Source organism: Stegodyphus dumicola, chromosome 8, assembly GCF_044657685.1.
Source record: "Stegodyphus dumicola isolate Sdum_Otavi_A_Nest chromosome 8, ASM4465768v1".
NCBI lineage: Eukaryota > Metazoa > Arthropoda > Arachnida > Araneae > Eresidae > Stegodyphus > Stegodyphus dumicola.
The window spans coordinates 39,965,461-39,980,018 of record NC_140775.1 but is presented as its reverse complement, the minus strand read 5'-3'; the positions used below and the strand labels follow the sequence as shown (position 1 = coordinate 39,980,018).

At 31.3% G+C, this 14,558-nt stretch overlaps 1 protein-coding gene across 1 annotated transcript in view; it reads left to right on the top strand.

The window, feature by feature from the left end:
• Vha26 (V-type proton ATPase subunit Vha26) overlaps window positions 1-13,523 on the top strand; it is a 49,300-nt gene extending 35,777 nt beyond the window's left edge. Inside the window, exons 6-8 of the mRNA XM_035357065.2 lie at window positions 803-966; window positions 5,628-5,715; window positions 13,025-13,523. Coding sequence (XP_035212956.1) covers window positions 803-966; window positions 5,628-5,715; window positions 13,025-13,087 — 315 coding nt within the window. The 3' untranslated portion in view covers window positions 13,088-13,523. The remainder of the gene's footprint in view (window positions 1-802; window positions 967-5,627; window positions 5,716-13,024) is intronic.
• Window positions 13,524-14,558: the final 1,035 nt, after the last annotated feature.

Below are 14,558 nucleotides of genomic sequence, written 5' to 3'. Positions count from 1 at the left end.
CCAATTTCAAAATGAAGTCATGTTAAGAATTTCATACAATTAAATAATCAGTAACATTTAAAAAGCAAGAAAAATCACTCACCTTTTCTAACACCCCCCTTCATTTTTTCTATGTTGTTCTCCCCGTATATGCAATGATTTATTTTTGCTTTAAAAAACATCAGAAAATTGCATGAAATCAGCATTCATACAGCTTCAGCATTGAAAAACCTGCCAAACAGGCATGGGCTATGTGCATACTTGGGTTGCCTCGTAAATATATTTTGACAACATTATTGGTTGCTACAAATCTATTTTGGCGATGTACTGTTTTGCACCATCTCGTTTTCCCATTAAATTATATGATGAATTATTTTTCTCCTTTTAGTTCATGAATTCCTTTATGGATAATATAAGTGTATTTTATTAAAAACTTTATTTTATTTATTATTTATTTACTTATTTTCATTTAATATGACCTGGTTCAAATTTATAGACCTGATAGTAATTTTAGCAGACATATGAATAAGAATTTAAATAGTTGTGGATAATTCATTTCTTTTTGGTAGAGAAAATAAATTTGCAAAATGTTAAAAGTCGTTTTAGTTAATACCTATAATTTTATGTTTTATATTTGATTGAAATAGTTACAATGTAAGAATTATGAATTTATTTTTTAATTATAATTATAATTAAAACATAATTGTTTATATTGATTTTAAACTTATTTTATTATGATTATGAGACTGACGTGCTGCCTACTGTGCTACCGAGGCTTATTCTATAATGATTATTATATTTATTAAATCTTTCTATTTTCTAGTCAATATATCAGCTGTTAGAATCTGAGGTAACAGTGAAGTGCCGAAAACAAGATGCAGATTTGGTAGAGCGATCATTAGGAGAAATAGCCAAAGAGTATCAAGAGAAAGTTGGTAAACCTTGCAAAATAACAATTGATAAAGAAAGTTACTTACCTCCTGACTGGCAAGTAAATTATTATGTTATATTAACTGAATATGCTTGTAACTTTTCGGATTCATTTTTTATCTGCTACTAATCAACATTTTGAGTTTTAATGAAAATAAAATAATCTGAAAGGGTTCAGATTTTAAACTACGTCCAAAGGAGCATTTTTTTTTAATGCTTTGTGTGTTACCTTTATTAAATATCATGTTCTTCACACTCAAACCATAAAATTCATTTCAGCAGCAATATCGCAAAATAATTTTACAAAGAGCATATCTTTAGAATTTCTGATACAGAGTCTCGTATGCTGGATATATATTTTTTTCGTAGTGTTGCAATTGCTCGCTTTGAAATCGTTATCGTTAAAGTGTTACAAAAAAGGAAATTGATAATAAAACAAACACAAATTCCAAATTAGGGCTTTCACGTGCCCATATTCTATGGAAAATTATGTTATTCAAATTTTGATGGCTCTTAAGTACCGTTGTTTTATCACAATGCGAGAAACATACATTCATGCAGATTCTTTATTATTTAATTTCTTTAATTATAATACAGGGCAATAATTTTTTGTGGCAACAATTTGAAAAGTGAAACAATGCTTATCGTGAAGCAACGCAAAACTTAAAATTAGAAAATAGTAGCATTAAAACTTTTTAAGCGTTGCTGTTTAGGTACAAAACCAGTATTTTGCTGTTTAGCTACAGAACTGGTATTATGTTCTAAATAACATCAATTAATATATTTTTCAAATTTTGATGTAAAATGTTTGCTGAAAAGCTCATAGATTTTTCATTTAATGCATTAAAATGCAGGACTGTGGTGTCAGAGTCAGGCCGATTTTGGAGTAAAAGGGGTCAGAGCTGGAGTTGCTAAAACATGTTGACTCCAATCCAGTTTTTGTTAGACAGTTTCAATTTAAAATTAAAGTGAAATGAAAAAAAAATAATGACAAATTGAGTTGTTATTTTTATTTATTCAATATGTACATTAATAATATTTAGTTATTTTCCATTTGATTGACATATTAATAAATAAATATAAGTTAGGAGGATGGATGTTTTATTTGCCATTATTCATTAAACTGATTCATTTAGTTACTTCTTCAGCTCATGGAGGATATTATTGTAGCAAGAAAAAGGAGCCCATGGCTGCAAATGCTACAAATTTCATTGTTAAATTTAGGCAAGTAGCAATAGCAGCAAGGACTCCCAAAACTGATGGCATTCTTAGGAGGCAAGCAAGAAAAGGAGCAATTGTTTAGCAAGCAACACGTGGGAAAGTACATATTTCATTATAAAGAGGTTGTTAGAATTAAGAACTTTTTAGAAAATGTAGGTAATCCTGTTGTTTCACTAACAGCAAGACTGTGAAATGATCTTGCTGAATTGGAAACTCTTCTTTCTACACTGTATATTGTCATAAAAAAGCTACAGTCTGAAGAATTAACAGGAAGCTTGTTTCTGCAAGAATGAAAAAATGTGATGTTTATTCTTTCTAAAATGGGATGGCTTATTGCAGAAGGAATCATTTCCTCAATGAAGAAAAGGGAAACTTGTGTGCTAAACAATGAAATTTTGCTGGGTTCAATATATGTAGGTTCGAAACACTGAATTTTGTTGGCTAATGAACAAATTAAAAAGACAAATGGAATAATTCTCAGAACAACTGGAGTATTCAAATCAAGACAAGTTAGACTGCGGGCATTGCAGCTGAGTCTCTATCAATCTCTTCCATTGGTGAATTAGATTTTTAGAAATATTTGAATAATATTGAAAAGGCTGAGGCAAAGCGAATGAAAATAAAAAAACAAGAGACTTTAGATATAAAATTGAAAAAAAAAAAAAAAATACAAGCAAGATTTCTACACAGCTCTTGAAGAAATAGAGAAATATGATATCTCATGCAAGACACCTCTTTTAGAACTTATACAAATGTATCTTGAAAAGTTAGACTATTCTCAGCTCTTAAGTTTATCAAATCAGATCTACGGTCCTCTAACAAAAAAGATCTTGCCAAAGCTATACTGTTTCTTAGAAATTATAATGCCAGTTTTTCCATTTCATAATAAATGTCAATTAGTGTAAATAATCTGCTATGTCATCATTTTTTATTTTTTTTCCCTGCTGCGTCTATTCTTTTATATTAAAAAAAAATAAACTGTAACACATGTGTATATGTTTACACATATATGAGGTATATATGAGGTCTTTAAAAATTCCAAGAGCTGGAGTCAGTAATTTTTTCTACTAACTCCACAGCCGTGTTAAAATGTTTTACATATATATACACCAAAGGGCCATTACATTATCCCCACGCTGTTAATAACATGTAGGACCACCTTTAGCCCTCAAAAGTGCCAGCACCCAGCGTGGCATTGACTCCAATGATAGGTAGTCTGAGATATCTAGTACCCAAGCGCTCGCCAACTGGTCTTTCAATTCCCATGCATTCTGAGGGGGTAGCATGGCAGCACGAATTTGGTTTCTAGGTGGGACTACAGATGTTCTATTGGATTAATGTCAGATGAATTTGGAGACATGACTTGAAAGTCACTGAAACGTTCCTCGAACCACTCCGTGACGATTCGACCCTTATGACATAATGCATTATCCTGTTAGTAAACATCATTCCCCACCAGAAATGCTGTTGTCATGAATGGGTGAAGCTGGTCTGCAATGATGTTCATCTAGCACTCAAACATCAGGAATTATTCTATGGGAATTATGAGTCCTAATGTACTCCATGAAAACATTGCCCACACCATAATATCCTCGCCACTAGTTTATCTCCGTCCATCTGTACGTCTGGGAGCCAAGGTTTCTAATGTCCATTTCCAATGTTTCTTGGCCCATTGCAGATACAGCTGGTGATGGCATACCATTAGTGCAGGAACAGGCTTCGGCCTCTGGCTGCATAAGCTGCATATGTTGGTATTAAAAATAAAACAGCAATGGTCACAGTATGTTGAGAAACACTGTCTGGGTCGCCACTGTTGCAGTTGGTGGTGATTTCAGCTTTTGTAGCTCTTTGGTCATGGTGAACAATGTGTAGCAATCTCTGCTCTCCTCTGGAATTAATGTGCCATTGATGACACAATGCTGGCCAGTGACTTGTCGTTTCACCATCCATACACTACTTTCAGTATGTGCTCAGGATAACTGCATGTGAACAGCGTACTACACATGCTGTTTCTGATATTGATGTTCCCAGTTGCTGAGCCATAACAATCTGACCTTTTTCAAAGTCTGATAAATCAGCTGCTTTTCCCATTTTGTCACTAATCGCATTATGTTTGGAAAGACAATGCATAGCTGCTTTATGTACTCCAACATCAGCTGTGCACGTGCAGTGGTTTTGTTCCTGGGCGAGCCCATTGTTATAGATTGGGGGGTCATAATGTAATGGCTCTTCAATGTGTATATATATATTTGATAAAAATAAACTTAGAAGTAATGATGAGCAGAATTTTGATGACATAGAAATGTTGATCCATACTGAATAGGAAATTGGAAATGAAGGCAGATTAAATCTTCATTTTTTATTTCAACAAACATGTTGCGGCCACAATCAAGTTGGCACATTAAATGTGCCTGTCCTATATTACATTTTAGGTAAATTTGCAATAAGAAAAAAGGAGCAGATAGGCAGCAGTCCAGCTAATCCAAAGCATAGGAAGAAAGTGCGTTATGTTCAGGATGAAATCTTAATTCAGACTGAGTTAGTTTTGGCTCTCAATGCATTTTGATTGGATAGTTAATACTGCTATAAAATTACTATTGGCTGCTTGAGTTTTTATTTCCATTTACATCATCAGAATTACGTAAGAGTCATATGACATGGATTAATCTAGAAATGACGTGCAGAGAAAGGGTAATATTTTAAGAATACAGAAGGGAATTTAAGCTGCTAATTTGATCTTTCACATATTCTTATTTTTCTTACATATATGTAAATTATGATTGATATAATTATGTTGATGATTTATTGGGATTACATTAGACTTGCACAGTTCAGTATTACGTTTGTATGACCTTGGTCAATAATATTTATATATATATATATAATTTAATGTAAAAACTGCTGATTTTGTCATTGGGAACTCCTTAATCAAATGTTCCTGTTTTATGCAGCTAATGATGCAGATGTTCATTACACAGCTCATTCATGGCATTAAATGTTGTGTTGCACATCTTTTGCAGTTCACAGCTGCATGCATAAGTTTCATGTCTGGCATTCATAACTTGATCTATTGCAAGAGAAATCTGAATTTTTTTACCCCCAGAACTTCATTTATAATAAAACAGCAAGTGCTGTCTAGCCTTTTCCACATTTAATTTCAACCATATTGTATTGAGAATATACATTTTGATTTGCACCTCTTAAACTCTATCCCATGAATGTAGAAATGTGCTGTATAGTATTTAAAATGTTGGGTTTGCATAAAAATCACTGCAGTATTCATACATTTGAAATGCATCAGGTATAGCAATTTTTATATTATAACAATACCTTATTATTGATTGATTGATTTTTGAAACAGTTAATTCTTAGTTTATTGTAGATGTAATTCTGTATTCTTTTTCTGTATGTTGGTATTAAAAATAAAACAGTATGCGGCATATTTTATTGTCTGATTAAATATTTAACCTAAGAATTATTTTAAAAATTTCTTACAGTGCTGGTGGAATTGAACTGACAGCACAGAAGGGGAAAATAAAAATAAACAATACTCTTGAAAGTAGACTAGATATGATTAGTCAACAGGTATGAAATGTTTTCATTTTAAGACAAAATTTGTAGCATTCTTATTTTACCATCATATGTATAGTTTCTGTTACAAATGTTTGGAAGTTGGAATAGTAATAATCATTTATTATTATAGAAATTTCACGTTACAAATTCTTTGTTATGACAGTAACACTGTAGAGTCATGAGGTTATTTTAATGCTGGAGAGGTGAAAAATTAGCAATGTCCTTGCCGGGACTCGAACCTGGACCTCTCGCACACATGCTAAGTGTACTACTGTTACACCATGAAGACATGCAGAAAGGAGGAAGAAAATACCGTATATAGTCTCCCTTTTAAAGTGCGACTGGGGGATTAGGGGACCCCATCGTCAAATTCTGGTTGTGAAGAATCATCATCCACCACCTTTTAGTTCAGATTCCACTGTAGAATCATTAGGTTGTTTTGATGCTGGAGATGTGAAATATGGGCCTCTTGAATACGGGCCAAGTGTGCTATTGTTACACCATGAAGGCATGCAGAAAGGAGAGAGAAAATACCTTATAACACAACATTGGAATCATTCAGTGGCTAAAGTGCTAATTGGTGTGTTAGTGCTTTAATTTACTATGAAAAATGTTAATTACTATGACTAGCATTGCATCCAACTGCTTATTTCTATTTAATAAGTTCTAAGTATTTTTGAAAATATTTTGTAATAATTATATAGCACTTTGTAAATATTAATGCTTAATTTACGTAAATGACAAGTACAAAAAATCAAAGCAATCTGTGGATGAAAATATTTTGAAAAATTATTAGATAGGAGTAAAGTTTAATTTAGAACAGTATAGTTTATTTGATTAAAGCAAAAATTTTATTGTACTGATACCTTAATTTACAATGATTGGATACAGACTGAACATAAAGAATGAAAAAAATTGTAAAAAGTTCCTGTTCTTATCATTTCTTTTATCATCCAGTATTTGCTGTGCTCAGCCTATAGAGCAGTGATTCTCAACCTTTTTGGACCTTGCACCCCTTTCATCATTCATGATAATTATTTTCCTCCTCCCCTACTTTCTGAAACTCACAAAATGATGACTTGCATCGTGCCTGCTGATCCAAGTCATGCATTTTTCAAGTATAGAAAAATAAATAAGGATTATTTGAATATAAATAACTATATAATATATTAATTATTTATGTATGTATAGAAATAATATTGCTCTTCTACCAGTTTTGGCTTTTAAAAATTCAGAATTATTTTAATACTTATTTAGTACTTAACTGTTTAATACTATTGTTTTGTGTTTTTCAATTATAAACTGACAGTTTTAAAGTTTAGAGCATAAAATAATATTAAGAAGGTCTAGGTCTTTGGTGAAATATTAAAGAGTAGAATGCATGGATAGTTAAGTAAATAAAAATATTTGTACTGTTTAAGCATATCAAATTTAAATTAGTTGAATATTTTGGACTTTGATTGATAATTATAAGAAAATAATAAGTATTCCTTCAGATTTTTTAAAAGCATAAGAGTTGCATAAAATGTGGTAAAAAAAAAAAAATATTGTAAAATTTGATTAAAAAATTATTTCTGTAAATATGGCAAGAAATAAATTATAAAAATAAATTATCATAGATATGTTATTGTAAGACCTTTTTTCTTTGAAATTTTGCATTCTAATTAATAGTATTTGATGAAAAACATGTTGACATTCTAGTAGAGAAAATCACAGATAAATATACTACAATTTTTATATAATTTTCTGTTTGTTTTAAAATCAGTAATTACAAGACATCGTACTTTTGATTAAATACAGTAATTATGTAGAGTGTGATTTTTTGATTGAAAAAATGATATGTTAAAAAAAAGATAATATTATATATCTTTTTTTCTCATATCCTTTTTTAAAGATAATATTGTATAGTAAATAAAATTCATGTAATTGTATCAAAAACGATTCATCAAGAAATTGAATTTTATGTCCATAGTAGTATTAATATAAATTTTAAATGAATTATTTTTAGTTTGAAGATTTGAAATATAATACCAATAGTGAGTGAAGAAAAACAGTTAATACATTAAAACAATCAAAAATTCACCACTTGGTGTCTAATGGCACTTTTATCTTAATTGAGAAAATAGAAAATTTGAATTTAATGGAAGCCATAAAGATATTTACATAAGGACTTTTGAAGTCTGGTAAATACATAAAACGTAGAGCATTTGTGTGCGTATGGACTTAAACCATTAAAAGCATAATAATGAGAGTCCATTAAGCACTTTTGTATGAAATATTGCATTTTTACCTTCATGGGCACAAAGTCATTAGAATATTGTAAAAATTTTGCAAGATTCTTTTTATCATGCATCATATCTTTAAGGCAGAAAGCTTCTAGTCTGTTTTGCTATTATTAAATAATCCAGACCAGTTATTTTATAGGGAACTTTTTAAGTAGTTTACATGTAATTGAGCAAACAGCTGTTTTGATGGTGTCCATAAAAACAGAAATGGTGTTGTGGGCAAATTTATGCTGTCAAAAATGTATTGTAAGATATTTAACCAACAAGAGATAATATTAATCTGTAAGAAAAAGAAACATGCTAATTCAAAATTATGCAAAAAACTAACTTCAGAATAATGTAAGTTTTATATAAAAATTCATTTCCACTCATGATCACATGTTGTTTTTTCTAAAAATGAATATGAGTTAAGGATGAGAAACAATACCAGTGAACGATATCCTGTTATTATCTCTTTTAGTAAGTGTGGAAAAGTTAAGACTGTGCTCTGAGAATATTCCTAGGCAGCTTTCTGCACGCATATTTGTAATGTTTTAAAGATTAGTTCTAGATGCAATATGTTTCTGAATTTTTCTGCATAATTCAAATTTTCATCTAATTCTCAGTCTCGAAATTTTGATTATGCAACATTTAGAGGAATGGTTCTAGCAGCCACAGTAATTCTAGCTCCAATAGCATATATCAGGGGTGGGGAACCTTTTTACCATGAGAGGCCACATTTAAATTAGGTAGTGATAAAGGAAGCCGCATAAGTTGGTATACCTATAAATGCGACTATTGTGAAATTTTTGTAGTTTTAGTATAGTTTTATCACTTTATTGCATTATATTGAAATAATGTAAAACCACATAAAGTCGTTTATTAAAATAAAAGTTTACAATATAAAATATTTTTGTATTCACATAAGGTAATTTAACTTGTTATAGAATTAATCTTTAATAATTTTTAATAAACAACTGCATGTAGTATTTAAATATTGTTTTAAATAAAAACAGTAAAGTAGAAGAATTTTTCAATAAATTTATTACATTATAAGAAAAAATAGCAGAAAAGTAATAATATTAAGTTATAAGAAACCAGCATAGCAATAGTATGTAAAATAATCTTAAAATCCGATGGAAAATTTAATTTAGTGAAGTATTTTCATTTGTTTCTTGCCTGAAAATAACTGAATATTTGGATCAAGCTTTGTAATGTGCAGCCCTAGTAGATCTCTAAATGAGGATTTGTAATTTTCATTCTTAAACTGCATTTAATTTTTGTCACAAAAGAAAATGTTGACTTGCAGCAGTAAATACTTCCAAAGCAGGAAAATAAATGGTGTGCATGCTTTTGTAGACATGGATATTCAACAGCATTTTTTCAGCTTTCTATGGTATCCTTTTTAGCATCAAAAAGATATTTGAGGATACTGTCTTTCCGCAACTCGAATAACTCATTTGTAGTTCCATAGAAGCTTTGGATATATCTACTAAATGAGGTTCAGATGCCAGTTTCATAGCAGCAGTGTGTTCATCAAAATCTGAAAATCTTTCAGTATGTTCTTCTATTAAAAAATCCGAGACACCTACATATTCATCGAATGTTTTTATTTTTACATTTTTACTAACTTCGGGAAGTGTTCTGCAGATATGTCCGAGTAGGAGAGCAGTTTGTATATTTTACCACATTTCATATATATGCTTCATTTTACCTTGCAGTCAAATATTTAAATTGTTTTGTTTGGTCATAATATGAGACAAAAATCTAATGTTTCTGCAAAATGCTTCATCTGATAGATCACATAGTTTTCCCTGTTCTTGATAAAAGTTTAAAATTTGTCTTTGTAAAGTTAAAACTTTTATCAAAAACCTGTCCTGTTGATAGCCAGCAAACCTTGCAGTAGTACAGTACATCAACACTATACGTTTCCTTGTCTAAATTTGGCATCTGCCAAAATTCATGATGCATTGTATTTACACGAATATAGTTGACAATCAAAATACTTCTATCCAGAGTGCCTTGCAAAATGGTTATTTTTACATAAAGATATTGCTGATGCAAAATCCTCAAGTTATTTAATTCTATTAATTTTCAAACTGTCATAATCTATATAATTAAATATTAATTAATACAAGAGCTAGAGGCCACTCAAGAAACTCACAGAGGCTGCATTTTCCCCACCTCTGGCATACACACTGATGAGCCAAAACTTTATGACCATTCTCACATTTTTCAGTGAACTCATTTGAATGGCATGGAGGGCACGTGATTAAGTGGGAATGGTATTTAACTGCTACTTAGACAAGGTAAGGAATTATTCTTGCATATACTTTTGGAAGTGTTGAGAAAAGCTGCTCATCTAAGTGAATTTGATAGAGGAGCGATTGTAATTGCCCTATGACTCAGAATGAGTATCTTTGAAACTGCACTACTGGTAGGTTGTTCATGATTTTGCCATTGTTAATATTTATGCAAAGTGGATAAATGATGGTGAAACCAGCAGTAAATGCCAAGCTGTTGACATCATCGAAGAAAAAGGTCATCGGAAACTGTCCCACTTGGTACAGCAAAATCGGTGCCAGACAATAGCTCAGCTGAGAGCCCAATACAATGCAGGTCCAAGTGCAAGTGTTTCAGAACACACAGTTCAGCGGACACTGTTGGATGCGAGTCTGTGCAGCAGATGTCCTGCTTATGTACCTCTGTTGACCAAGTGTCACTGTCCACTATGTCTACAGTGGACATGGGAATATAGAGACTGGACCATGGATAATTGGAAGACAGTTGCATGAATCATGATTTCTCATTCATCATATCAATGGTCGTGTCAGGGTACGTCGTCTTCCGGGCAAGCGGTTGCTCCCCTCTATAGCAGGACACACACAGGCTGGTGATGCCGGTATTGTGCTTTGGGAGGTGTTCTCATTGGTGGCTCTGGGACCCTCAGGTGTGGTAGAACAGTCTATCTGAACATAATTGTGGATCATTTTCACCCTTACATGGCGTCTTGTCTTCCCAACTAGAAATGGAATCTTCCAGCAGGACAACACCTCATGTCACAAGGCTCGTATTGTGTTCGAGTAATTCGAGGAGCATTAGGATATATTCCAATTAATATCTTGGCCACTTAACTGGCCAAATTTTTACCTGATAGAGCACATTTGGGATGCCATGGAGTGGCAGCTCAGAGTGCAGACCATGTCAGGAATATCTTGACTTGCATTGACTGCTGCATAGACATTTGGTACAATCTGCCTCCAGTCATCTACGAAGAACTTGTGCCATCCATGCCAAGATGAGTTGCAGCTGTTTTGTTGGGCAAAAGGCCATGCAATGTGCTGTTGAGTAAGATGCTCATAATGTTTTGGCTCTTCAGTGTATTATAGTTGTGGGTGAAAAGCTCATAGTTGGATCTCAGTTCCAAATAGGTGGTCTGCCTACTGGTGATTACTGCTTGACAGGTGGTCCACCTACTAGTGATTATTGCCCACCAAACTGCCTTCTTGCTTTTTATGTCACATTTAATGAATACTGATCACTTTCAAAAACTGCTTTAATTTTAAACCATAATGCAGACCAAATGTGAACATACATGTACGTAACATGTATTATATAACATGGTTGTCATTCACCTAATTTGCATATTTTATGTGCTAACCTATATATTATAATCACATATACTTTCAGTTTTACATAGGCATTCAGTTTCAGTGTTTAACCAACATAATTACATTATTAGGCAGTGACTAAAAATTTTAATCAATGACCATATGTTTTCAGGCTATCCTTTAACTTGTGGCATGGCCACCTTTATCAGTTCAAAAGATTTTTTGTCATTTGATATGTGTGCATAATTACCTTATTATTTAAAATCTTTTGTTTGCTTATATACTTTAGATCTAAATATTATCTTAGGAATTTTGTTAAAAACAAACTAAAATAATCAGCTATTGAAATTTAACTAATAAGTGCTGTTTAAATATTGTTCTTCAGAAGCAGATCCAAAATGTCAAGCCACTCACAGTAATAAATGTGATGAGCAGGACAGTATAAAATCTGCACTGTTGAGCATAGCAATGTCATGAAAGAACATGTCTGCAGATATTTTTAAAAATGCTTGGCATAATTTATGCCCCATATCATACTTCATGGTGATGGTAGTCAGGGAATTTGAAGATTTTTGGATATCACAAATAAAAGGTAAAAATTTTTCTGAAGAAATGCAAAAGGAAAATGATGTAACTGAAGTTTTTAGATGCAGTAGCTATGTCCCAATCATCAGTGAACTGAATGGTAGCTAAATTTATAATATGTTCTTAAATTCAGAAAAAATTGCCACTGATAGAGAAATGTGGCTTTCTTGAGAAAAGACTTCATTTGCTAATTTAGCGCAAATTCTTGATGCCTCAGTTACAGAGAACTTGAGTAGTAAAATTTTGTAACTGTAAGAAATTATGTCTTTCTATAAAATAAGGAGGAATTATTAGAACAAAAAAAAAAGTCTTAAACAGCTTGTGTTGAAAAATGTTTATTAAACTTTTTTTTTTGTGTGTATATAAATTTTGGTTCTTTTAAAATCATAATTAGTTCTTTTAGAACAAACAGTGATGTCATATTTTTGATTTGTAATATCTACATACTAGATTTAGTCTAAAATCTGGTCTATAAAAATCATTCATGATTTAAAAATCTGGTGTGCCCAATTCTTGACTATTTCAAATCTTGTACTGTATTAACTTTTTAGGTATCAAGCACAGTAAGACTGCATTACCAAGTACATAGTGCCATATATACAAAAAATGCATGCATACATGCTTTAGTTTGAGCTTAATCATTCACCTTTATTAGCCTTAATAAACTGAAAATTTAAGTACATGTTAGAACATCTCTTTGAATTTAGTTCTTTTGCTTCATCTATCAGCATCTAAAAGGTTAAATATTTCCTTAAATATTTTATAAAAGTACTTTTATGAAGCTATATAGATATATATTTCAGAAAGCTTTAAACAGTATTATAAACAGTATTAAATATCTTTTTCTTTCTCTCCCCACAGTTGCTACCAGAAATACGTGAAACTTTATTTGGCGCCAATCCTAACCGCAAGTTCAAAGACTAACATATCAGATAATTCCTCCACTTGTTACTCAAGAACTGTGTATAGTCTTTAAATCATTCCTTGTTGTATGTGTGCAACAAACAGCCTTGATGCTGTATATGTCTTATCTGGAGGTTAGACCAACTTCATTATGGTTAAAGAATAAGAGTAATTTATTTTATTTAATCTAGAATTGTTTTTAGTGTGATTTGATTTGTTACGTGTTTGTACTATGGAAATGAAAGATAGAAACTCATTTTTTATGTAGAAAGTTTAGATGAATGTTCGTTAACTTAAACTAGTCTCAAGATTCTAATGTATCAATATTTTAAGTGCATTGTTGTATAAATAGTGGTGAATGTTCATTGTTCTGAAAGTCAAAATAAAATAACTTTAAAAAATATGCATTTTATTTCAAACTGTAATACATTGTTCATTAAAACAATTTTTTCAGTTGTGTTTGGCTAATATACATATGGAATTTCACTTAGAAGCAGTTCTATCATCAATTGCATTGTAGTGCCTGTAAATTCAGATATGACACTTTTCAGAAGCTTTTAATCCACCCCTGACATTACAAGATTATTTTCCAGCCAGGAAGATCAAGGATAAAATCAAACTTGATAAAAAAAATCTGTAAATGATTTAAATTTTACTGGGACTTTTTCTTAAATATCTAAACTAAGATGTTCAATTTTCATTAGCTATTCAAGATTAACAGGCTTTTTTGTGACAACTCATGTAAAATATATAAAGAAGAGTATTTTGTGTAATCTGTATCTCTACATATAATAAAAGAAAGAATATGTGTGTCTTTCATTTGTGCTGCGCATAAGCTAATAGACCCAGGGCTGTGAAATTTGGTATCTAGGTGCATCTAGACAAGAGCCAGTGCACCTTGAAGCGATTTTTTGTATTTTATCTTTTTGATTTTATCGCATCATTTTTGAATAGTTTCGTTCTTATAGAAATGTGGTTTTGACAAGTTTTTCATTCAATTGTATACTGGACTGCTGACATGAAAATGAGCACTGTTACCACTTGGAAAAATGAGAGCAATAATTCTGTGCAGTTTTTAAATTTAATGTTTCTCTTGGATACTGGATGTTTGTTGAGAGAATGCAACAGGAAGTTGGTTTATTTATTAGGATTAGGATAATTAATATTTGTATTAAGGGATATTGCTTATTTCATTGTAACATTGTTATATGTAATGCATTTTTTATTTTTTAAATTATGAAGTCGTTCTGCAGAAAAATTCTGCACAGTTTTTAAATTTAACGTTTGGTGTTCCCTTCAGGCATTTTTTCGATACATTTAAAAGCCAGACGAGTACTATATAAAACTATATATAGTACTTGCTAGTACTATATAAAAAGAACTATATACCATAAGTAATTTTGTTTTCTTTCATTTGTATTACAAAAAGTGCCACAATTGAGATTGAATTTGAAATAAAGCACACTGGCCTTAAGATTTAACGATGTCAATA